Source organism: Dendrobates tinctorius, unplaced genomic scaffold, assembly GCF_039654945.1.
Source record: "Dendrobates tinctorius isolate UK_male_01 unplaced genomic scaffold, ASM3965494v1 ptg000120l, whole genome shotgun sequence".
NCBI classification, from domain to species: Eukaryota; Metazoa; Chordata; class Amphibia; order Anura; family Dendrobatidae; genus Dendrobates; species Dendrobates tinctorius.
In genome coordinates this window covers 44468516-44495438 of record NW_027361788.1, presented here as the reverse complement: position 1 = coordinate 44495438, position 26923 = coordinate 44468516, and the positions used below count along the sequence as shown (strand labels likewise).

Genomic DNA, 26923 nt, shown 5'->3' with positions numbered 1-26923 from the left:
AGAGGAGTGGGGATCCCTGGAAGAGGGATGGAGGAAGGAGTGCTGCAGCTGCCTCAGTGATCTGAGCCAGCTGGCACGGGAAAGGAAAGGAGAAAGACATTGAACTGAAGCCTGAGCTTCCATAGGAGAGAAAGACAAGTACGGAATGTAGGAGTAAAAGTAAACACAGAGGACGTGGGTTAGAGGAAGAACCCTGCCTAGAAGTTCTAAGCGCAAGGCCGGGGCCCGGTCCCCGAGGTTGTATGGACACTAATGGTTCTGCAGCAGACACGGGTGGAGTAGTGGGCAGTAAATGCACTACTCCCATCTAAGACTTGAGGGCACAACAGCAACATGGATAGAGAGCCGGCACTTAGGAGTAGAGAGTCCCTGAAGCAAGCTACAGCTGTCTGCCGTGCAAGTAGATTTCTTGGAAACATCTGTCAGTAGGAACTCCAGTGTAACTCCGTACTAGGAGATCTTCACACTTAAAGGCGCTATAGAGGAGACGTTCAGAAAAGGCACATAAGTTGGCGGAGCGTGGAAGGGAGCATTCCATCTGGCCTGGAGGTTGACTGAGTCCCTGACCCGGAGGACAGGGCACAGAAGCGGGCACTACAGACTGTGAGTAAAGCTTTGGAACTACATGCCCTGGGAAAACAGCCCTGCCTATGGAGGGCTATAACATCATTGCTGCACCACACCATCTGTCCCAGAGGATCTGTATGCAGCATCGGCTTAACACCTCCCTTGCCAAGCACCACAGGTGGTGTCACGAACTATTCATCTAACTACATTCCACCATTCACAACATCCCCCTATTGATTGGACGCCCAGGGCCACGGTCCGGGTCACCGCTGCTGTGACATGTCCCACTGATACCGGCCCGGTACCGAGTTCCCCACGGCCCTGGGAGGGCGACCCAACTTGGCATCACGAACAGGATGACGAGACCCGATGCCATCGGGTTCTGTGTGCCTAAGATTTGTTGGACTTAAAACTTTTGAGAATGTGCAGAAGACCCAATTTAATAGACTGTGAAATGAACCTTAAAAATGGCCGTTGGCGTGGAGAAGAAGAGTGTGACGAGATGGGAGGTCCTAGGAAAAGACCACGAACAGCCTTGGGCCTCCCGTGCCTGAATTACTATGTGACAGCAACATGGCCCACCCCCCGAGGGGTTCGTATACTGGCTTGTTATGGAGGCGCTGGAAGAAGACGCCGCCCCAAGAAGGAGGGGCAGAAGCCAGTGGCGGGAAAGGGGCCGAGAGTGGAGGGAGAAAAACGCCAGAACGCCATCTTGGAGAGAGACGGGAGGAGGCCTGCGGAGCGCAAGGAGGTTATGCTGAATCTCCCTGGCGCCATGGCTGAAGGCTTCAACCCAGTATCTGAGATGAACCGCCAACAGCTGGAGGACGAAATTGCCCAGCTGACGCGCCACCTGCAACTGAGGCAGAAAGCGCTATGGACATTGAATCTGCAGCGCGCCCAGGAGGGGCCTATACCTATGGTACCTGCGACATCGGTACCTGCTGCTGCTACACCGGACCTCTTCCAGGCATACCCTGTGGAATCTGCAACCGCTGCCATGCTACCGGCAGCGTACCTTGTTCACTCCCTGCCGCTACTACCGGAGGAGTTGTACACAGCACAGGGAGCTGAAGTGGAGGAAGAGAAGCCCCCGTCCAGACCTGATGCGGCTGTGCAGGTCCCTACAGAAACCCCTGCGGACCCGGAGCCGCCGTTAGCTCCACCGCCGTCCCCGGCGTCCCACCGGGCAGCGCCCACTGCCACTACACCTGCACCGGAGCAGAGACCACACCGCTGGGAGGCACTAGGTATATACCCCGGCCCTCCTAATGGGTTGCCCCCCGAATTCACTTTGTCAGAGGCTGGCTTGCGGGAGCTCGAAATGGGGCAATTGGAAGAGTCAGCTGGGGGCACTAGACTGTCGGAAATGGTGAGGTGGAAGAGATCCCTACTGAGAAGGGTTCGGCTGGAACAGGCGCGCACGATTCGGCATCTTCGGGGATTGGAGGAGTCTAGGTCGCTTTGGGATAGTGACCTCGGGATCCCTTGTCTGCCGAGTCCCCATGTAGTCGCCTATCGGCGCCAACAAGCTGCGGCATCCCTCGGTGCTAGCCCACGCACCAGAGCACAGGAACTAGCAAGCAACCAGCAACAGGATGAAGACACCCAAAGTATTACATCTGGTAGCAGTTCCCAGTCCCCAGCTTCCAGAACCCCAGGAGGGGACCAGCACTAGTAACCTACAACTAACTCTCGTTACCCAGGAGGGTATTTGCACAGTTGTGCTTTGTTTTTCTACTTTTTTTAAGTTTTGTTTTTCCAGTGTTGCCCTGTTTTGTTGGCAGCCTTTTCCAATTGAACTAAGGAGATCATGAACGCTGAATGGCCCAGAATTGTGTTTGTAAATAGTTTGCACCTCTTTAGGTGCTCTCTCTTGGTTTTACATAGGACACTTTGCGAAGATAATGTCTACCTCATTTGGAGCATGACTCCAATCAAAGGACACTGCAAGAGATCCCGGCTGGGAGCGGTGTCCAGCACTTACAAGAATTGTTGAAAGTTTTACTGTGAAGTATTTGATAATGATGTGTCTTATGAGAGTAAATGGCTTTTATATAGAATTAAGAATGTTTTGATAAAGAGAATTAGAGATTTGAATAAAGAATTGAAAACGTAGATGCACCACAGTTGTCGCTCAGAGTTGAAAAGAAAGTAGAAAATGTGCACTAGAGATGGAAAGATGAAGAATACTGAAGTGGTAGTGAGTAATAGACAATAGCACTGTGAATTAAGTATTGTATGGAAAATTGCACTTTGACTTAGGATTTTAGATAGTAATTAAGAATTGTTTGCAACGTTCAAGAATGAGTGCCTCTCACATTGGAAAGTTTAGTATAAGAAATGTTTATTCAGCATTGCAAACATTTGTATGTTCCTGTGTTGTCAACTTTGTTTACCTTGCAGCCCGCGGACGTGCTGTGTTTAACGGGGGGGTATGTGGTGCCCCTGAGGCTCAGTCACCACAGAGGTACTGCACCTTCTCCTAAGGTGGGGTGCCCCACCATCCAGGTAATTTGGAGGCTCCTGACCACGCTCCAACAACTCACCCCACACAATAGAGTAGTTCAGCAAAACCACATTGCAGCTCTTTGCCTAGAGAGAGGCAGAGCACCTTTGGTGGTTCCCTGCTTGGAACACTAAACGTGCTGGGAGGTGGGTGGAGTTTAGAACACATAAAAGAGCGGGATGGTTTAGGATTAGAGAGCAGTCAGTCAGTGAGTGAGGCTGAGAGAGGAAGCCACTCGGAGAGGAGTGGGGATCCCTGGAAGAGGGATGGAGGAAGGAGTCCTGCAGCTGCCTCAGTGATCTGAGCCAGCTGGCACGGGAAAGGAAAGAAGGAGAAAGACATTGAACTGAAGACTGAGCTTCCACAGGAGAGAAAGACAAGTACGGAACGTAGGAGTAAAAGGGAACACAGAGGACGTGGGTTAGAGGAAGAACCCTGCCTAGAAGTTTTATGCGCAAGGCCGGGGCCCGGTCCCCAAGGTTGCATGGACACTAATGGTTCTGCAGCAGACACCGGTGGAGTAGTGGGCTGTAAATGCACTACTCCCATCTTAGACTTGAGGGCACAACAGCAACATGGATAGAGAGCCGAGACTTAGGAGTAGAGAGTCCCCGAAGCAGGCTACAGCTGTCTGCCGTGCAAGTAGAGTTCTTGGGAACATCTGTCAGGAGGAACTCCAGTGTAACTCAGTACTAGGAGATCTTGACACTTAAAGGCGCTATAGAGGAGACGTTCAGAAAAGGCACATAAGTTGGCGGAGCATGGAAGGGAGCATTCCATCTTGCCTGGAGGTTGACTGAGTCCCTGACTCGGAGGACACGGCACAGAAGCGGGCACTACAGACTGGCACTGCTATATCCCCTGCGCTGGACACTACACCATCTAAGTGTCTCTTCACCTATCCTGCCCTGGGACAACAGCCCTGCCTGTGGAGGGCTATAACATCATTGCTGCACCACACCATCTGTCCCAGAGGATCTGTATGCAGCGTCGGCTTAACACCTCCTTGCCGAGCACCACAGGTGGCGTCACGAACTATTCATCTAACTACATTCCACCATTGACAACATCCCCCTATTGATTGGGCGCCCAAGGCCACGGTTCGGGTCACCACTGCTGTGACACGTCCCGCTGATACCGGCCTGATACCGAGTTCCCCACGGCCCTGGGAGGGCGACCCATGTGCTATGTATGTAATGACTGGAGAGGAAAAGAAGCCGTACGGGGCCCATAGCCTCACCGGGAGGCTGACATGACAGGGTATAGTGGGAGTATGGAAGCGTACAGGACCTGAGCTAGCAGAAGGGTTAATCTACCTAGGAGGCGGGTTTGTGGAGTTGGGAGTTTTGGTTTAGCCTGGTGGAAGGAATGAGGAGGGATTAAATTGGAAAAGGGGGTGGACTTATGGAAGGGGGTGGAGGACCAGTATATAGGATCCAACCATTTTAGTTTGGGTACCATTTTAGGTACCTTGGCTGAGAGGAAGAAGCTATTTGTGGTACCTGACATTATGGACGTGGAGTCCTTGTTGCAACGGCTGCGTGAGGCGGCGGGCTCACAGGGGACAGGCTGGCTGCAGGCTTCGGTGGACAGCCTGCTGCAAGGGTCGGCGACCGGAGCGTCCCTGGTTCCTGAGAGTGGACGCCGGCCTCGGAGGTCGAGGCCTCCGGAGCACCTAAGTCCCGAGGTCGCACCCAGGGCCCGGTGCCGTGTTAGGAGCCCCTCCAGGGACCCTCCGGTAACGAGCGCTGGATGCAGGCCTGCGGTTCCACCTCGGAATGCCGAGAAGAATCCTTCTGGTCAGCGGGGCCTGCAGCGCGGGGAGGAGTCGGCCTCCCTCACAGCATCTGCGAGACGTCGGGGGTTCTCTGGAGCCAGAGCGGCGGGCTACTGTGTGAGAGCGGAGCCTGCTCGGCGTGGAAGAGGCAGGGAGGTGAGACAGTGGGGGCCTCAATGGGGGGTCCCTCAGCGCATGGGCGGTATACAGCTAACTTGCCTTCGGCAGCGTGGGTATGGGGTCCCAATACACCGGTGGGTCATACGGATGTGTCAGTGGTGTCAGGTAGTTTAGGGGATGCGCGTGCGGGAACTCATGCAGCTTCTGGTGATGGCAGGGAGTAGTCTTCGGGCTGAGGAGCCGTCGGTGGTGGCGGAGACTGCCAGCGAGAAAGATAAGGAGTCTGAGGTGCGCTTGGATGACGCTGCAAAAGGGGAGGTGTATGTGTGCTTTGAGGGTCCATTGGGGGCTCACTTGAAGCAGGAGATGAGGGAAAAAATATGGAAAGGGGAGTATGTTGAGATATTTTCATTATTACCACTGGAACGTTTCAATTTGGACAGGCAGAGGAAAGATGATTTTAAAAAGGATGAGGAAGAATGGAGGAGGTATCGCTTAATACCCAGGACCTTCCCTAATTGTTTACAAGTATTTGCTATTTTAGCCAGCATTATTGGGGAAAAGGCCCCGGAGAATTGAGCAGGCCTATTTTGTTATATGGACGCGATTGGGGAGGCGTATCGGGTTTATGGGGGTCAGGGTTGGCTGCGTTATGACGAACAATTTCGTCAACGGAAAGCAGTTTGCCCCAATATACGGTGGGATCATAAGGACATCGCTCTTTGGATGAAGGTAATGGTTCTGTCTAGGTTGGGGTCGGGTAGTCAGCCCATTCAGGGGGGCACCGGGGGTTTCGGGCAGTCATGACACTCGGTTGCTATGCAGAGAGGGCTGTGCTTTGCATTTAACGAAGGGACATGTAAATTCGGGAGTAAATGCAAGTTTAAGCATGAATGTGCAGCCTGTGGGGGCTCTCACGGCGCAGTTAAATGTTTTAGGAATTCCAGAGCAAAGGGCGGTGACAATGTTGAAAAGAGGGGAGACACCAGTGCGGCTGGACGCGATGGCGGGTTTCCTAAGTAGGCACCCGGATGCTGCTGCTGCAAGCTTGTTGTACGAAGGTTTTAGGGATGGTTTTAAGATCCCTTTTGTTGACCAAGAAATACGTTTGAGTACAAAAAATTTGAAGTCGGCTTTACAATATCCAGAGGTGGTGTCTGATAAGTTAGGAAAAGAAGTTAGTTTGGGCAGGATGGCGGGCCCATTTGCTGAAGTACCGTTTAATAATTTGAGGGTTTCACACCACTTGGTGTGGTCCCTAAGAAAGAGCCCAACAAGTTCAGGCTTATTCATCCCTTATCTTTTCCTAAAGGATCATCGGCTAACGATGGGATTGATCCACAGTTGTGCTCGGTACTGTACACGCCCTTTGATGCGGCCGTGGATTGGGTTCGGTTGTGTGGCAAGGGAGCGTTGTTGGCAAAGACGGACATTGAGGCCGCGTTTCGTTTGTTGCCTGTTGATCGTGATAGTTTGCACCTACTAAGTTGTTTCTGGGATGGCGGCTTTTTCGTGGACCGTTGTATTCCAATGGGTTGTTCGCTTTCGTGCGCACACTTTGAAACTTTCACTACGTTTTTGGAATGGGTTGTTAAAGACGTCTCGGGCTTGAGCTCTTGCATTCATTATCTTGACGACTTTTTGTTTGTTGGCCCTGCTAACGCGTCAGATTGTTCGTTGTTGTTGCATACTATGGAAAGCGTGTCTAAAAGATTTGGGGTTCCGTTGGCGGCTGAAAAAACTGTTGGGCCATTGCCAGTGTTGAGTTTCCTGGGCATTGAATTCGATACCATGGCTATGGAATGCAGATTGCCCTCTGATAAATTGATTGCGTTGCGTGAGGAAGTCTCGAGGGCCCAAGGTTCTCAAAAAATTATGCTACGAAATTTACAATCGTTGCTGGGCAGCTGAATTTTGCATGTAGAACAATGCCGATGGGTCGTGCATTTTGTAAACGTTTGTCACTGGCGACAGCAGGGGTGAAATCCCCAGTCCATTTTGTCAGACTCAAAAAAGAATTTAAAAATGATTTGAAAGTATGGTCTCGTTTTCTCAAGGAGTACAATGGCAGATCTATTTGGATTCAATCGGTGACAGATGCTTAAGATGCTTAAGTGCTCGGTTTTCTCATTGACAGCGATTCGAGGCAAGGTTTTAGTTTGTACTTTCGCGGAAAATGGATGGTGGCGAGTTGGCCGAATGCGTGGATTGAACTTGGTTTATTGGCAAACTGGATTTTGGTGCACCTATTCCCAATTGTAGTGGCTTTGGCTTTGTGGGGAGAGGAAGTTAAGAATTCAAAGATTAATTTCTCATGCGAGCAACCGGTAGTGGCGACGGCGATAAATGCTTTATCTGCTGATACCCCGGCAGTGGTAAAAGTGTTGCAGCATTTGGTTTTTGTGGGTTTATCGTTTAATCTATGGATCGTATCCGAGGTCAAGGCGAGTCAGCGTAATCCTATCATTGATGCTCTTTCTCTTTCACAGTGGGATCGATTTCGGGAGCTGGCGCCACACGCGGAACCGGTGAGCCGGGATTGTCCAATGGAATTATGGAACCTTCCTTGCGGGCAGTGAGGGATTTGCTTTCTAGATCATTGTCAGACAGGTCATGGAAGCAATATGGAAAGGCATGGAACATGTGGGACGGTTGGGGTTCATCATTTGGGGATTTTATGGACGATGAGAGTAAACTAGTTTTGTTATTGGGTCATTGATGGGAGTCAGGTTGGTCGGTGTCTATGGTAAATAAGTTCGTGGCTGGCCTTGCTTTTGCTTTTAAGTCAAAGGGCACAAAGGATTTGACTAAATCCTTTTTGGTGCGTCAGGTGTTAAGGGGTTGGAGGAAGGGTTGGAGATCGGCAGACACTAGGAGGCCAGTTTCGTACGAGATTCTGCTGAGTATTGGTCAACATTTGACACAAGTGTGTTATTCGAGTTGGGAAGTGGAATTATTTAAGGTGGCTTTTGCTCTAGCTTTTTTCGGGGCCTTTCGCCTGGGGGAACTGGTAAGTCCGTCTAGGTACAAAAAGGGGGGGGGTGGTGAGGGAAGAAGTGGACGTGTTTGAGGATAGAGTGGTGGTATTTTTACGTTCATCAGATACAGACGTTACGGGGAGGGGATGCAAGCTGGTTTTGTTCGCAGTCCCTGGTTCACCTTTGTGTCCAGTGGCTTGCGTGAGGAACTTTATGGGTAGGGGAGGAATCCCACAGGATCCGCTGTTGATACTTGCCGATCGTTCGTCGTTGTCTCGGTTTCAGTTCGTGGCAATATTTCGTCGCTGTTTGGAGTTGGGAGGTTTATCGGCAATGGATTATAGTGGTCATTCTTTTCGAATCGGGGCAGCCACGGAGGCAGCTAGACTGGGCCTCAGTGACGAGGTGGTTAAAAGGATCGGACGGTGGGAATCGGCTAGATTTCGGTCTTATGTTCGCCCGAAGTTGGTTTAGTGTGGGCGGTCGTCATCTTGTTAGGTTGGGTTTAAATTTGTTGGTGTTTTTTCTGCTTTATTGCAGGGTTTGGTCAACCTCTCGCTTGGATAATGGGCCATCCGTATGTGTTCTCGGCAGCTATTCGAGCAGCGGTTCGGCCGGATGGGCGTCAATTAGGCTTCCCTCGTGAGACAGTGGTTCTGCGTTGGATCGGAAAGAGGGGGATGGTGTGAAGGCAGTTTCTTCCGGAATTTCGTTTTGCCCGTCTGGACCGTGCTCCTAATGTTGTTGTCATTCATTTGGGTGGTAATGACCTGGGTTCGAGGCTGTGTAGGGAGTTGATTAAGGATATAAAATTTGACATGTTAAGACTGTGGGCTGAATTCCAGAAGGTGGTGGTTATTTGGTCGGACATTGTTTTTCGTAAAGTTTGGAGGGGAGCTCGGTCGGTAGAAGGGGTAAACAGGGCAAGGATAAAGGTGAAATAAGGCCATATCTCGCTTCATGGCGAGGAATGGGGCCGTGGTGATTCGCCATTCAGCTCTGGAATCGGGTGAAGGTGGTTTCTGGAGATCAGATGGGGTGCATCTGAATGCGGTGGGGACTGATTTGTGGTGCCTTAACATTCAGGAGGGCATTGAAATCGGTTTTAAAAGTGTGGGGGGACATAAATGTTTAAGGGGTCAGAACATTTATGTTGGTGGCGTGGGGGGAGGTCCTCGAAGTCGGTGGATCGGTGGAATGGTGAATTGGTGGGGGGGGATCTTAACAGGTCCTGGACTCCCTGTGGGGGAATTTATGTGGACGGGGTGAATTAATCCTGTGGATTGGATGGATAAACAGGGGACCCGTGATGGGTTCGGTTTGGCAGGGTTGACTACGGTATGCCTCCGAGCTGGTGTTGAACGGCTGGGGGTAAGACTCAACCTGGGGCCAAGGTGGAACTTTATGGGAACTGGTGGCTTTAAGACTTTTGGGCTTCGAGGACCACCTCCTATGGGAAATTAGTTTGGCTTGGAAATGTTAAATAAATGTTTGTAATACTTGTTAATAAAAGGCTGCTGTGGCCATTAAATCCATTACTTGACTGGTGTATTTAATGGGGATTGTGTTTCTTCCTTTTTTTTTATAAATAATTGGTGGGTGGTGTTCGTCCATGGGTAGTTGTGGGTGTCCGAGCTCACATGAGTCACGATTACCCTCATGTCAAGAGAAGCCGTACGGGGCCCATAGCCTCACCGGGAGGCTGACATGACAGGGTATAGTGGGAGTAAGGAAGCGTACAGGACCTGAGCTAGCAGAAGCGTTAATCTACTTAGGAGGCGGGTTTGTGGAGTTGGGAGTTTTGGTTTAGCCTGGTGGAAGGAATGAGGAGGGGTTAAATTGGAAAAGGGGGTGGACTTATGGAAGGGGGGTGGAGGACCAGTATATAGGATCCGGCCATTTTAGTTTGGGTACCATTTTAGGCAGGGTGGATTTGATTTAAATCTAACTGATTTAAATCACGATTTAAATCACGATTTAAATCACTAGTCAGTAAGGCTTGATTTAAATCAGTGATTTAAATCAAAGTTTCTACCTAAACTAGTTCTTGCTACTTTAACATGCAAGTAGATGAAGATTTTTAGAATCACTTTTTATATTACTTTTTTCTCCCCAGTTTAATGGGTTAATCATTCATATTTGGACATCACTGTTCTGTTGTACTTAGGAAGGAGAAAAATAATCCTGACCTTAATAACAATTTAAATAGATTTATTCAACTGAAACAATAACAACATTACAGCATAAGTTATTTGCTTAAACAAACATCCATGTTTGTTAACTAATTTGGCTAAACAAAATATATATATATTTTAAGAAACTTAGACTGTCAGCCCAGCCGACACATGAAAAACTTAAATACTACTGTCCCTGCTGTCCTCTGTAGCTCACTTGTCGTCATCTTCATCATCTTCTTCTTTGTTCCTATTCATAATCTGGAAAAGAAAAACAAGCTTTCCTGCTTTATTGGGTCCCAACCGATTTCTCAATTTAGAATGAATGAGTCCAAAGGAAGAGAATATTCTTTCAACACCTGCAGAAGAAGCTACTGCTGTTAAAAGTGAAATCATTACTTGAACAGTCTCTAAATCCAAGCGCTTAAGTGACTTCCACCAGTTTACTGGTGTGACCTTCCTTAAAATATCTTCAGCAAACATATATTTATTGAATGGTTCCCCCTTAGCTCTGAAGTTTATTATAGTTGGCATTAAAGATGGATGATTGCTGGATACCCATGTCATAGCTAACTCCTCTTCCTCAGCACTTAGGTTTTGACCCTGATATTGGATATTGACAATATTTGCCAAAAAATGAGCTGGAGTCAGTGCTTGTCCCATTCGTTTGTTTACTGCTTGTAATTTAATTCTGTCCATGTGTAGTTCTGTTTTTAAGTGTTCACTCAGTTCCTTCCAAATTTCAACAGCATCCGCAATAAAACAGCTATTTTTCTGTATTTTGTTTAAAGCTTGAGAGGTGGGTTTCAGGAAGCTCAGCATATGTTCCACATTTCTCTTAAGCCCAATGTTGAGGATTTTGGCCATGACAGTGCCATCTATTTTATCTCGATTTTCTTCACAAAGTGTCATCAGAATAGGCCAGTTTTTGATATACTGCTCAAAACAGTCCACCACAGAGTTCCATCTAACATCTTGTGGGAGCGTTAGCTTGGTTCCAACCATCCTTTTCAGAGCTGCTGCAGCAAAATGATTATTACGGAAGTATTTAGCAATTTCAACAACATTAGCCTTTATTTCTGGAACACTTAAGTCTTTGGCTAAGAGGTGCAGCAAATGAGCACTGCAACCATATGTTATTAGCAGCTTTGTATTCCCTCCCTGCTCTTCTAAATCTCTTCTCATCTTGGATACGTTTGCAGCATTGTCAGTGACCAAACTGTGTACTAGACATTTGAATTTTTGTTCACATGTCGTTATAGCTTTTACTGCCACTTCTTGTAAGTATTCTGCTGTGTGTGCATTTCCTGACGTATCAGTTGTTTGTGCAAGGAAGACTTTACCTTCTTCTGTTGTTATACAAGCATATACAATAGGATCATTGTGGACATTACTCCACCCATCAATACTTAGGTTAACAATTTTACCCTCCAGAGCTGTTGCACATTGCTCCATTTCTCTGTCATACACTTGATCCAGCAGTTTCCCTGCAACATCAGCTCTGCTGGGTGGACTGTATCCTGGTCTCAGTGACTGAACCATATTAATGAAATGTGGGTTCTCAGTCAGACGGAAAGAAGAGTTCGTTGCATAAATAAACTGGGCAATTTTTTCATCAATCAACTCTTTTTCTAATCTGCTAGTTCTTATCACAAACCTATCTATGGTGGTTCCAGGAGGTAAAGGTTTTTTCTTCCTTTTGGGTGATGGTGATATGTGGCTGTGGATGTCTGATGATGATGCTGCTGCTGCTAATGAAGCACTATCCTGGATGGATAACTCTGAAACTGTAGAACAGGATGATGGTGATCTTGGAGGTGGATAGTTTCCAGAATCCATGAATTCCCCTAAACAAAAAAGTCAATGCTGTTATTTTATTGTTTATACAATTTCTGCTTATTGTACACAACACATCACTGCCCCTGCCCCAAAAGGAATATTTGTTTTTCTTCATAACTGTACCAAATGACAGTAACATGCAGTAATAGTAAGAAATATAATTTTTCTCACACATGACAGTTCAGTCTTTAGAAATAGGATTCAATAAAAATGTTTACCAACCTGAAGATCCTGCCTGTTCAGAAGTGTTTCTTTGGTCATCTTCATCACCGCACTTCTCATGATGTTGCCTCATTCGCGCCACCAGGCCTTGCATCTCTTTGTTGCATCATTTGCATTTTGCACACATGCCTGCCTTATCGATAGGCGAAGGAGCTTCATTAAAATATTCCCAAACTGGGTCTCTTTTACGGCCTGCTGCCATTATAAGGAAAGAATGTAATAAACCTCAGATCGTACACACAAACAGATCCAGACTTGTCTGTCTGTGGCTATGCTGCAGTATTGTGCTCAAAGTTTCACTTTCATTTTCTTGTCTGCTTGCCCTTCCTCCTCCTCACACTTAGATTCACATTCTTCTTGTGTTGTGCAGATCTATTCCACTCCAAACAATCAGAAACATATTGTCTAACTTCTTGGACTTGGCACTGAAGGGGTTGATTCTTTATTCATAGGTTTGTAGAACAATAGGATTAAGGTCTTTTTCTCAACTCTGTTCATGTTGTAACATTTTTGCCGTGAAGAAGAGGCTGGGACCTCTGCGGAGTCAAATTCAGTTTTGAGAACTGCGTAAGTAAAGCGAGCGTCTGTGATAATATAGGAGAGAAACTGCCCACTAATCCTACAGAAACCTCTGGAAGAGCATGGCATTGTGAATGTTACACATATACAGCCTTTATTCTACTGAGTTAAACAACTCAGCTTTATCTCATGATGGAAGAACCTTTGGATGGTAAAATATTTTCCTCAAAAAGCAGTTTATTGAAAAAAATCCGATTTAAATCAAAAAAATCCGATTTAAATCAAAAAAATCCAATTTTTTTGATTTTTTTTAAAAAAAACATTGATTTTTATCCACCCTGATTTTAGGTACCTTGGCTGAGAGGAAGAATCTCCCACCCGCCCGCCCTTTATGTATGGGGTACGGGAGAGGGATTGCTGGGTTATTGTCGTTTCAAGGTTTTTTTTTTTATTTTCCTTTTTTGTTCGATTCGAATGTTTCCTGGATTCTGTGTGGCATTCATGATGGACTCTAAACTTTATTGTATTGTCATGGCAGCGGGGCGTGGGGGGAGGTCCTCGAAGTCGGTGGATCGGTGGAATGGTGAATTGGTGGGGGGGATCTTAACAGGCCCTGGACTCCCTGTGGGGGAATTTATGTGGACGGGGTGAATTAATCCCATGGATTGGATGGATAAACAGGGGACCCGTCATTGGTTCGGTTTGGCAGGGTTGACTACGGTATGCTTCCGAGCTGGTGTTGAACGGCTGGGGTTAAGACTCAACCTGGGGCCAAGGTGGAACTTTATGGGAACTGGTGGCTTTAAGACTTTGGGGCTTCGAGGACCACCTCCTATGGGAAATTAGTTTGGCTTGGAAATGTTAAATAAATGTTTGTAATACTTGTTAATAAAAGGCTGCTGTGGCCATAAAATCCATTACTTGACTGGTGTATTTAATGGGGATTGTGTTTCTTCCTTTTTTTTTAAATAATTGGTGGGTGGTGTTCATCCATGGGTAGTTGTGGGTGTCCGAGCTCACATGAATCACAATTACCCTTATGTCATGGGCCACATTTGTAGTGACCAGGGAAGACTGGCTGTGTATGTAACAACCGGAGAGGACAGCTCACAGATGCAGAGACCAGAGAGGATGGGCTGCATGTTTGTACTGACTGGAGAGGATGGGCTGATTGTTTAGTGACTGGAGAGGATGGGCTGCGTGTTTGTAGTGACCACAGAGAGGCCAGGCCGCATGTGCAGTGACCGAAAAAAATGGGCTGCATGTTTGTATTGACTGGAGAGGATGGGTTGATTATAGTGACCGGAGAAGATGGACTGCGTGTTTCTAGCGACCAGAGAGAATGGGCTGCGTTTTTGTAGAGACCAAAGAGGATGGGCTGTGTATGCAGTGACCAGAGAGGACGGGCATCGTGTGCAGTGTTCGGAGAAAATGGGCTGTGAGGTTGTAGTGACCAGAGCGAACAAAGACCGTGTGTATGCAAAGACCGAAGAGGATGGGCTGCGTGTTTGTACTGACTGGAGAGGATGGGCTGCGTGTTTGTACTGACTGGAGAGGATGGGTTGCGTGTTTGTAGTGACCGGAGAGCAATGTGTTTAATTCTTTATAGTGACCAAAGAGGATGGGCTGCTTGTTTGTACTAACTGGAGAAGATGGACTGATTGTTTAGTGACGGAAGAGGATGGGCTGCGTGTTTGTACTGACTGGAGAGGATGGGCTGCGTGTTTGTACTGACTGGAGAGGATGGGTTGCGTGTTTGTAGTGACCGGAGAGCAATGTGTTTAATTCTTTATAGTGACCAAAGAGGATGGGCTGCTTGTTTGTACTAACTGGAGAAGATGGACTGATTGTTTAGTGACGGAAGAGGATGGGCTGCGTGTTTGTAGTGACTGGAGAGAATCGGCTGTATATTTAGTTACCAGAGAGGACAGGCCTTGTGTGCAGTGACCAAAGAAAATGAGCTGTATGTTTGTAGTTACGAGAGAGGATAGGCCATGTATGTAGTGACCAGAGAAAAAGAGCCGTGTGTGCAGCAACCGAAGAAAATGGGCTGTATGTTTGTAGTGACCGGAGAGGAAGAGCCGTGTGTGTAGTGATCAGACAGGTTGTTTATATAGTAATACACAAAAAGAAATCCAATGAGGAAGCGAGGTATGCAAAACATACATACATCAGGGTTTATTTATTTTACGCATTTCTATAGCACAATTAATTCCACAGCGCTTTACAGACATTATTGGCACTGTCCCCGATGGGGCTCACAATCTAAGTTCCCTATCAGTATGTCTTTGGAATGTGGGAGAAAACCAGAGTACCCCGAGGAAACCCATGCAAACACAGGGAGAGCATACAAACTCCTTGCAGATGTTGTCCTTGGTGGGATTTCAACCCAGGACCCCAGCGCTGCAAGGCTGCAGTGCTAACCACTGAGACACCGTGCCGGTCAGTTAGGGTGCTGTCACATTGTGTTTAGGAGCATGCGTGGTGGCTTCGTTGGGGCATACATCCAAACCCCCCACAAAACAGGATCGGTTGTATGCACCAACGGGGACATAGACTGTAATGGTGCCAACAGAGCAAACGTGCGCTCTGCCGTGCATCATTTTTGCGAGTGTACACCTACTAGAGGCGGACACTCAGACATAGTAGACTGTATCTGAGTGTTCGTCTCCAGTAGGCGTACAACCTCGAAAATGATGTACGTCAGAGCACACAATCGCTCTGCCGGCATCATTAGGGTATGTTTCCACGGTCCATAACGGCAGCGCTTTGGACACAACTGTCACGATCCATTTTTTGGATCTGTGTCAGATTCTGGATTCTCTTATATAAACTTTTTTCCTTTCAGGCCATCGGGGGTTAATATTAGTTTTTGCCCCTGGTGGCCGCTGGTGTTACTACAAGTTTAGTTAGTCTGCTGGTGGGTTTTTGCTCCCGGTGGCCGCTGGTGTTACTACATGTTTAGTTAGTCAATAGATGGAGACCACTCCCACCTTCCTATATAAGGTCACCTGGTACACCAGCTGACTGTTGGTAATTCAGGTTCTTTGGAAACCAACCGTTCTAAAGAGAGGAGTTATCTGGAGCAGTGGTGTTAGCAGGTTATCTGGTGCAGTGGCCATACAGCTGAAAGCAGTGTTCGGGTGCCTTACTCTGCTGTCCGGTGCATGACAGCAGAGGAAGCTAAGTGCTGTTTGTTTTTCCCTCTCTGTTACTTTCCTTGGTGTTTTATTAGTACAGCGGTGGGACTAGTGTCCGCACTTGCCAGTTCCCTAGTGAGGGATAGGTGCAGGGCAAGTGAGGGACCAAGGTATCCTGTTAAGCGACAGGTTGAAAGAACCTTTCTAGGGAACATCAGGAGAGTTCAGGGCACTTCCTTAGGAGAATGCAGGAGGTGTTCATTTCTCCGGTCCCTATTGCAGGGCCCACTGTTGTGATTGTGTCCACGGTGTTCCCTTGCTTGTCTTTGTTGGTTTTGTGACTGATCGGTCGGCAGGTCGCGCCACGCAGGGCCAGTCACATCGTGACAGCAGCTCCGTCCAAAGTGCTGCCTCCTTTTGTACGCGTGATATTTATGTTGCGTCTCTGCAAGATAGATAGACATGTTGCGGTCTAGAAAGACGCACCGCATGTCCGGTTACGCAGGGAAGTCGAGGATGTCCCTGCACGCATAGTGGAGATGGGATTTACAAAAAATCTCCCACTATGCTGTAACATCTTTCCTCTGCGGATTGGACGCTGCGGCTATCCTCAGCGTTCAATCTGCAGCGTTTCCTGACCGTGGAAACATACCCTTACAGTCTATGTCCCCATCGGCGCATACGCCTGAATCCCGTTTTGAAGGGGTTTGGTTGTATGCCCCAGTGACCAAGAATGTCCCTAAGCACAATGTGAAAGAACCCTTATTCTTGTGAATTGTATTTACCCTTTCTGCATTTCTTTTTACATTTACTGACCATGTGATGTACCCTTTGGGTGTCGCTGCACTCCTTGCTGTTTGCTGGGTTATATCGTACTTCACGCTGCGCTTTTATAATATACCTGGGTCAGTGCAGTATAACAATATATTCACTGCTGTGTATTATTACTTATGTATTTTCTTGCCCACTTTCCTGTGCTGATGTGCCCTCCATATTATCCTTTTTCTATGTATGATATTATATCCATTATGATAATAAAGTACGGTATTTAGTTTACATTTATTACACTTGAAGAATCACTTTCAATTGTTGACATTTTTCTGTTGTTACAATTGTTGACATTAATAACTGATTAATCGATAGCAGGTCAGATACTTGTTCCAAAGTGACGGAATTCACATCAGTGGAAGCCAATAATCTATTTCCCATGGGTAGACTGAGAATCAGGGCTCGCAGTCGGATCATTTATGACTCTCAGGTTTATGTCCGTTTCATATAATCTGGAATATGATTGGTTCCTATGGGCGGTAGCGCTGCTCATTACTCAGCAGCCATGTGTCCTTTTTTCCCCCTGATATATATCATTATACAAGTCTCTTCCCAGAATTCTACTTTAATTGCTTTTACGGTATGTCTCATTTTTGTCACCCAGAACAAGCCTTTTGACTTCAGGTGTAATTGCTGCGTTCTGGAGAGTAACATATTTCATGCGACTGAGAGCGTTCTCTGATTTAATTAGAAGCTACGCCGCACACAGAAGCTTTTCATGTTAGACTGATTTTAAACAATTTCATCAATGTTATGGATAAATCAGTTTATCTGTGATAGAAAAGCTGGGGATAAATTAACCTCTTAATATATCTGATTACCCGGACCAAAACATAGGCGGCGCCTTCAGCTCTGTATCATTGGCAGCACCCACTTATCGCAATACTGTGTGACATTGTAAGTTAACATTATATAAAGTGTTTTAAGCACTGGATGGCGGTATTATTTAGGCCCACTTGTCCAATCAGATTCAGGAGGGCTTGAATAAATATTTTCACCATCTCATACATAGTTAAAGCATAAAGGTCTGAGAAAGTCATGCAACCCCCTTCTCGGAAATATTTCCTAAAATGGATGGAACCCTAGTGGGTTAAAAGGGTCTGATCTAGTGATTAACCCCTTCCCCTTTTAAAGAAGCACTGAACTTATGGATGTAGAAGTGTTGGTTAAAACCTGTCAGCTGTGTGTTTCTAGGACAGACAACGGGATGGGGCATATAGCACGTGTGCAGTGACAGAATAAAGCAAGACATGTGCAGCGATCTGTATTGGGTCCATCTGGTCCACACTTGCTCACACTGACGCCCTATGAAGCTGAGGTTAAAGCACCAGATTTGGAGCAGCAGTAACAATCATGGAAGCTGATGCTTGACACATGTATCTGTGGCGCCCCCAGGAGTATAGTCGCCACAGTGGCATTTCCTTCCTCCAGGGAGGGTGATGTCAGGCTTGGAAGCAATGAAGGGTCTCTCTAGCAGTTAACCATGTCATGCAACACAGTTCATTCTCCGGGCCAGCAGAGGGAGCTCTGAACCAGAATTGGGGGAGGAGTGCTCTCTGAAGGCCAGGAAGGGAAATGAGGAGTTAGTGTGAGGAGGCCGAATTGTGTAGACGTGGAGAGAGAAGCTGGGAGACTGAGCAGAGTTGAGAGCTCGTTCCTAGCTGCAGCGCATGATCTGGAGCCTGGTCTCCACGGTTGTATGGATACTGAAGGTCCTGCAACAGAAACCAGAGGAATAGGAAGCTGTAAATGCTCTATTCCCACCTAAGACTTGGAGGCACAACAGCAACGGGTGAGCCAAGAGAAGAGATAGAAGGCTACAGCTGTCTGCCATACGAGGTAGATCTGAGAGGGAACAAGGAGGAACTTCAGTGTAACACAGTACTGCATGTCCCTCAAGTAAGCACTAGGAAGGAGACTACACAACCCATCTGCACAGAGAGATTCCTGAGTTGCTTCCAGGCTAATCAGCTCCTGTACCATCTGTAATCTGGACCCTGGACTGCATTTACCAAGCAAAGTAAAGGTAAAGAAACTGCACCCTGTTGTATCCTTGCCTCCTTACTGTAACATCTTCAGCACTGCTAGATCTCTGTGCCAGACACTGCACCCTCTTCCCCAAAACCTATCTACACTGCCCTGGGACTACAGCCTTGCCTGTGGAGGGCTACAACATCATTGCTGCACCACACCATCTGTCCCAGAGGATCTGTTTGCAGCGTCGGCTTAACACTTTCCTTGCCGAACACCACAGGTGGCGTCACGAATCACTCATAAACTTTATTCTATCACTTCACCCCTTTTACATGGGCGCCCAGGGCCACGGACCGGGTCACCGCTGCTGTGATATTCCCCTCTGAGAGACCGGCCTGGTACCGAGTACCCCACAGCCCTGGGAGGGCGACCCATATCGGCCATACATGCATTGTCCTGTGCATCCCCTGTGGTTGAACAATATAGATAATCTGTGATATGGTTACTTGCGTTGCGATACTTCCATCCAAAGCATGCTGCATTTATCCATTCCAACACACCCAACTTCCACAACCACTCTGAACAGTATAATTGTGCCTGTCTGCAGTGGTCTCTAAGGGGGGGGTCTACTAAAAAAGCATTCAATATTGAAGGGAATCTGCCAGCCATTTATTGCTGCCTGACCCACGCTAAGCATGAAATCTAGACAGATTCCCTCATTACAGAAATCTAGGTAGTACTGTGGAATGCTGCCACCCTGTTTCTGCCACCCTCTTCTCCTCACCTGGCTCAGCTTGATTGACTGGTCTCTTCCTCTTCTTATTTGGGCAGGGAGAACCCTAAGGAGCCTCCCAGTGGACTCCTGTCTCAATTCCCATTTTTGCAGCATTTCACCATAAAACACAGCTTTCTATACCAAGGGAAACTGTCTGGACTTCATGTTTATTGCAATTTAGGCAGCATGGAACACTTGCCACCTCAAGCACTTAGTGTCGCATTTATATATAAATTTAAACATCAATTTGTCAGGAATGCAGCAGCAGATAGCTATATCTATAGACAACTTTACATATTCTTTCAAAAACTTGCATGTCCTCAATTGTGGTTTGCAGTGAGCTCCCTCTAGTGGTGGCTGTATGAATCAATATGCAGTGAGCTCCCTCTAACGGTGGCTGTATAAATCTTTATTCAGTGAGCTCCCACTAGTAGCTGTGTAAATCTGTGTGTAGTGAGCTCCCCCTAGTAGTGTATATATAAATCTGCATGCACTGTGCTCCCCCTACTGGTAGCTTTATACCGTATTTTTGCGGATTATAAGACGCTCCGCACAACAAATTTTGAGGATAAAAATAGGAAAAAAAACTTTTTTTTAATAAAATGGTGGTGCTTCTTATAATCCATGGGTCTTATTGCTTACCAAGGGTCGTGGCTGCGGTGAAGCGGGCTCCCAGGGTCGCAGCTGGATGAGGCAACAGTAGAGCGTTGCTGCAGTCCGCAAGCTGGGATGAGGGGGTGTTCGGATGTGCAGCGCGCTACTGCGGGCTTCCAGTGCTGCTGCGGGGGCTCTGTCGACATTTTGTGAAAGGCGCTGAGATCTCATCTCCCGAGATCTTGGTGCCGAGACCTCCATCTGCACATGCATCGCCCCCGGCAGACATTTTCCCAGAGTTCACCGCATAGGAAACCATGGAAGTGCGGGGCTCTGGCCTTTCACAAAATGTTGGCTGAGCCCCTGCAGCAGCACCGGACACCCGCAGCAGAGAACACCCACAGCGGCTCACCGCACATCCGAACATCCCCTCATCCCAGCCTGCGGCCTACAGCAACGCTCCACTCTTTCCTCCAGCTGCGACCCTGGGACCCTGCTCCACCATAGTCAGTAAGGTATATCCGCATTATAAGACAGACCCCCATTTTCCCCCCAAATTTGGGGGAAAAAAGTGCATCTTATAATCCGAAAAATATGGTATATCTATATAGTGACTTTCTCATAATGATAGCTGTATAAATCTGTATGTAGTGAGCTTCCCCTAGTGATGGCTGTATAAATTTGTATATAATGAGCTCCACCTACTAGAAGCAAAATAAATCTGTTTGCAGCAAGCTCCGTGTAGTGGTGGCTGTATAAATCATTAGTTAGCGAGATCCCCCTAGTGTTGGCTGTATAAATCTGTATGTAGTGAGCTCAATCCAGTGGTGGATGTATAAATCTGTTGCAGCAAGCTCCTTCTATTGGTGGCTATATAAATCTTTATGTAGCGATCTCCTCCTAGTTGTGGCTGTATAAATCTGTATGTAGCGAGTTCCCTCTAGTGGTGGCTGTATAAATATGTATGTAGCGAGTTCCCTCTATTGGTGGCTGTATAAATCTGTATGTAGTGAGGTCCATCTAGTGGTGGCTGTATAAATATGTATGTAGCGAGTTCCCTCTATTGGTGGCTGTATAAATCTGTATGTAGCGAGTTCCCTCTAGTGGTGGCTGTATAAATCTGTATGTAGCGAGTTCCCTCTAGTGGTGGCTGTATAAATCTGTATGTAGTGAGGTCCATCTAGTGGTGGCTGTATAAATCTGTATGTAGTGAGGTCCATCTAGTGGTGGCTGTATAAATCTGTATGTAGTGAGTTCCCTCTAATGGTGGCTGTATAAATCTGTATGTATTGAGCTCACTGTAGTGGTGGCTGTATAAATCTGTATGTAGTGAGCTCACTGTAGTGGTGGCTGTATAAATCTGTATGTAGTGAGCTCACTGTAGTGGTGGCTGTATAAATCTGTATGTAGTGAGCTCACTGTAATGGTGGTTGTATAAATCTGTATGTAGTGCGCTCTCCACAGTGGTGGCTGTATAAATCTGTATGTAGTGAGTTCCCTCTAGTGGTGACAGTATAAATCTGTATGTTGTAAGTTCTCTCTGGTGGTGGCTTAATATAAATCTGCATGCAGTGAGCTCCCCATAGTGGTGGCTATATAAATCTGTATGTAGTGAGCTCTCCCTAGTGGTGGCTGTATAAATCTGTATGTAGTGAGCTCAATGTAGTGGTGGCTGTATAAATCTGTATGTAGTGAGCTCACTGTAGTGGTGGCTGTATAAATCTGTATGTAGTGAGCTCACTGTAGTGGTGGCTGTATAAATCTGTATGTAGTGCGCTCTCCACAGTGGTGGCTGTATAAATCTGTATGTAGTGAGTTCCCTCTAGTGGTGACAGTATAAATCTGTATGTTGTAAGTTCTCTCTGGTGGTGGCTTAATATAAATCTGCATGCAGTGAGCTCCCCCTAGTGGTGGCTATATAAATCTGTATGTAGTGAGCTCTCCCTAGTGGTGACTGTATAAATCTGTATGTAGTGAGCTCAATGTAGTGGTGGCTGTATAAATCTGTATGCAGTAAGAGTATGTGAGCTGTTTAAAAAAACCTAAGCCCCAAACCCTATAAAGATAAATTATGGAATTAATAAGTACAGAATGTTAAACATAAATATTAAATGATGCCAATGAGAAATATTTCAATTCTCAGTCTGTAGAACCTAAACCAATATATCCCTTGCAATATGCCATTGAACGTTTCAAGGATGTCCCTTTAAGGAGAGTCTATTATGAAATTCAGGTAGCACTTTGATATGATTAGGCTAGAATAACAGAACATGTTGTAGGATTACATTATTCAGGATTCATTATGATCACAGTTATCTGTCTTTTTGATATTACGTATACATTTTTAATGGCAACTTTTTTAACTAGGAAGAGATATCTCCAGGCAGGATTTTAATGGGCATCAGTCGGTAGAAATTGGCATTTTATCAGTGCGAAGACTTTGATAAGGATTGGGTTACGTGTTCATATCTGCCCCTTGCCTGACTGATCAGACAGAAATTCAGATAATAAATTGCTAGGATGTCACTCCGCGCTCTATTTTACATCAGCTATAAATAAGTCTCACTATAACTTATGATGGTGTTATGATAATGAAGAAGTCTGAACATTTTCACAAGCTCTTTAACTCTCGGTGCATCCTCGAGAAGCCTTAATTTATTAAAAGAGTTGTCATCACTCCTCTGCCCCCAGCTTCCTGTTTACTGGGGGTAGTGCGCTCCTGATGATTGACAGTTCAGACTGGCGGCATGGCTGAGCCACTAGTCCATACATTGTGCTCTCTCATGCTGCTGACAGAGTTAGCTCTGCCTTCGCATCATCGGATGAGCACTGATACAGGCCAAATCCAGCGATCCGGTTAGCTTCAGAGCAGCGCTTGCAAATGCTGCCCTACTTGCTTAGACCAGCCACCTCAACAGTCTTATTCGTGGTGATCAGTCTCCTAGGCAAGAAGCAAAGCACTTGCAAACTTTTCACTATATAGCATGCTCAGAATACTCCGATACTAACCAAGGCAATGAGTCGTATACTATAAAATTAAAAATCTCCCCATTCTTTGAAATGGGGAGGATTTTTAATAAGTCTTAAATTGCAAAGTTGCTTGTTTTACAAGCACTTTACAATTTTACCCATTTCAGAAGATGGAGACAACCCCTTTAAATTAGTACAACAGGTCATGGGTCATCTTGAACATGGATATTAGTAGTTAACCGGGAAATGTAGATCTTATTTTTGTATCACCCCTTTCACGCTGTGTCCTGTCTCTTCTAGTGGCCATGCCTTTTGGATGTATCAGTGTCCGCAATGAGAAAACATATAACTGTTTCTCGGATATCACAGACAAGTATGAGATTGGCCAGCTCCTCTGTGCGTGAGTATTAATGCTTTTGGCAACTTTCTTGCCTTCAGTTTGACGGACAGGTTTAGCATTGTATGTGTATTCACTATAACTTACCTGTACTTTAATAGGAAGGAGTTTTGTGAAATCTGCCTCGCCCGAGAGATGCAGACTGACCGTGTCTTTGTCTGTAAAAAGTTTCTGAAAAAAGATGGCCGAAAAGTCAGGAGAGCAGCAAAGAATGAGATCATGATACTGAAAATGTAAGTAAACTGCTGTGTACTGTTTATATGCTATTCATCTGCTTTTAAGGCACAGCTAGCATTAGTGCCTCCAGCTTAGCTCCATGATCTGTTGGAGTCTAGGGTTGTCTGGACTACTCTTTCAGCCTCACCAGAACCGATCTGGTGCCCTAAAGGCCCCACATTAGATAAAAGCTGTCTGAACTGTCCATTTCAGAGGGATAAGCCAACCAGCTAATGTGTGTGGGGACCTCCCTACTGTCCTCCCATTCCTTTGTATGGGGGAAATCGGGAGAGATGGTCAACAGTTCAGCCAACAACTGGATAAACTTTATGGTCAGCTAAACTCCAAAGTCCCTGGCCAAGACAAGGACCTCGTTGCTCTCTCCCAAGCTATGCCGCTGACATTTAAGTCAATCAATACCTATTGACCCATATGCATTTTAATAAGTGATTTAGGCATAATAAGTGGTTTACCAAACCATTTTTAAATACTCTATAAGAGAAGGCTGCAAAGAGTGTCTGCGTCTCTGGAGAACCCAGCACATATGTACATTACACAGACAGCATATTGACTTTAATGCTTACTTTCTCCTGCGGTGGCACTGATGGAAAACTGAACGTTTGTTGACAGGTTTTCTTGCAGATTAGAGGTGATTGATGGGGTCCCGGCAGAAGAACACCCTGCGATTAGCTTATATTCAGGAGATCCTTCTGACAAAAAGGGCTTGTAAATGGTGAAAAATCACTCTTGGGATACCATTGAATATATAGAACAAGTGTCCAATCGCGGAGGTCTACATTGGGGGGGTTTGCCAACAGATGCATGTGATGTGTGCCACGGTGATAGCCATAGATCGTCACAAGTTCTCTGAAATGTTGTAAGAAGTATAACACATGGTTTACAATTTTTTTATGGGATGGCTTTGAATAGGATAGTGTAACAAACGACAATATTACTAAGACTGTAAAGAAGTCGTATTGACAAAAACCAGCCAGATGGAGGTTACAAAGACCCATATAAACTTCATCAGATGTATAGGACGCTATCCGGATTCCCAAGGCATACACTGCAAACACAAAGCACATTCAGCTTCATGGTTGTAACTGTAGGATAAACTGTAAGCCGAGAGAAGAAAAAAAAAATACACCATCTTCGATTTTTCTCAAGTCAATATATAAGGACTTGATTGGATTATGGTCAATAAGAAGCTGGGCTGCATCATAATGAGTCGCTGGAGTCCCCTGAGTTGGTGGCTATGAATCTCATAAGCCTTCCAGCTTTGATAACATAGCACCATCTTCTCTCAGAGAGCAGTTTTATTGAGATTATTGTTTTCTTTTTTAAATGCCTCTTTGAGGAAGGAAGAAGTCATGTGGACTGCACCAGGACGTCCTTGTATCAATCTTTTTAAGACCGGGCAGATTGGGTTTTTCTGTCTATGATTTAAACCAGGTTACATTAGAGGCTTTATTTCAGTTTCCGTTGTTTTTTTGGCATCATGCTGTGCTACTTTTGTCGTTGGAAGCCCAGACACCTCAGAGGAACCTGACAGACTCCAACATAAGTCTATTGGGTCCATGGGCGCTTCTGGTGCCCGTCATGCTACTGATCTGTCATGGTGTTGTGGCTTTCATTATAAATGGAAATAGCAGCCAACTTTCCACAGAAACAATTTAAGCATTGGCACAAAAGTTCCCCAAAATTTCCATTTTTACATTCTTTGATTAAAAGTACTTCATTCATTTTTTTTTTTTTTATTTAATTCATGGTTTTCACCTCTATTCACATTGAAATCTGCATTCATAAATCCAGAGAGAAGTGCATTATGGGAGTTTAGGAATACGTTACACATTTAAAGCTGTTACGTTTGCCAGTGGGAGTTGTGATAACTGTTGTCTGTTTCCAATGGCAACACAACAATTTTTTTTCCACTTTGGGTGTGAACAGAGAAGAAGAGCAAAATATTTACCAACTATTTATCCCACCACTATGCCATCTGTAAGCGCTTACTAAGGTCTGTGCTTTTAATGATTGTGTTAGAGGTTGGGTTTTCTATTCGGATTTCTGGTAATTGAGAGCCTGAGGCCTTTTCCCATTTTTATTTTTTACCTTTAGTAAATTTACAGTCAATTTCTCCAAGGATTGGTACATATTTATAAGTATTACTCCAGAACAGGGCAATCAATCAAACCCAGAGCAGCTAAAAAATCCATTAATATTTTACTCTATTCTGGCTCCCGTCGTTTCTATTCGGAGGAAGTAATGATGGCTATTTGCCTGCCCACAAATGTTTCCTCCTTACATCTACTACTTGCTGGTTTGTGTTTTCACTTAATGCATCTATGTATTCTGTATTTCTGAATGTCCCACAGTTATTTTTTTTCCTGCATATAAAAGCGAATTAACTCCACTTCCAAAACTAATGCAGCTACAGAAAGTTTCCAAAAACTGATTTTTCTATGTCATCGCGCATCTCCCTGTAGTGAGGATCTGTGTTCATCCTGCGCTTCCTCTTTCACTAATAGAATTACTGAATCACAGGGAAGACTGACACTCACCTGGGAAGGGCAGAGAAGCATATAACTCCATATGCTGGTGGTGTACTGCAGCGCGGGCGGTAGCCACGGGCGAGGCACTTGTCTCCTCCTTTTACTCCCCAGCACGCTACATGAAAATGTGGGTCCTGGCTGGGTATTGGTGCTGTGAGGGCCTTGTGCCCGTGCAGGCCACCTGTAGCCAATGGAGTTGGCTGGCCCGGACCCTAGGTTCCACAGTTCAATAATGGAGACTCCTGATCTATAACACAGTCTTTACTGAACAATAACTTGGTAAGGATTATGTACAAGGAGTAGAGGTAAAAAGTTTCCTTCACATTATAAAGCTTTTTCATGCACACAGTATGCTTCCTTTGTAGTCTACTCCAGGGCTGTTGTAGCACACTGTTTTGCCCTACTTCATCACAGCCTAGCTTGTCGCCACAGTCCTGATAAGCAACTCGCTCGCTCAACGGTTCCACATCATACTTCTACTGGCTACCTATATCTACGGCTCTGGACCCCCACTAGTTCCACAAACTTAAGGGCCCGTCACACACAGCGAGATCGCTAGCAAGATCGCTAATTTTGTGATGCGCCAGCGATACCCGCCAGGTATCGCTGATCGTGCAGGAATGTCCTGGGCCATTTTTTGATCGTTGCTCTCCCGCTGGCCAGCGCGCATCGCTGCATGTGGCAGCGGGAGACCAACGATCAACGAGCTCCCAGCACTGTAAGCAGACGATGAGAGCTGGTATCCAAGGTAAATATCAGGTAACTTAGCGCGCGC

The 26923-nt window shown here is 46.1% G+C and overlaps 1 protein-coding gene across 4 annotated transcripts in view; it reads left to right on the top strand.

Annotated features, from left to right (window-relative positions):
• LOC141046703 (caM kinase-like vesicle-associated protein) overlaps window positions 1-26923 on the top strand; it is a 209199-nt gene that overhangs the window by 134651 nt on the left and 47625 nt on the right. For all 4 annotated transcript variants that reach the window (XM_073541304.1, XM_073541305.1, XM_073541307.1 and 1 more), the window contains 2 exons: window positions 23287-23386; window positions 23485-23616. In XM_073541304.1, the coding sequence (XP_073397405.1) occupies window positions 23287-23386; window positions 23485-23616 (232 nt within the window). The remainder of the gene's footprint in view (window positions 1-23286; window positions 23387-23484; window positions 23617-26923) is intronic.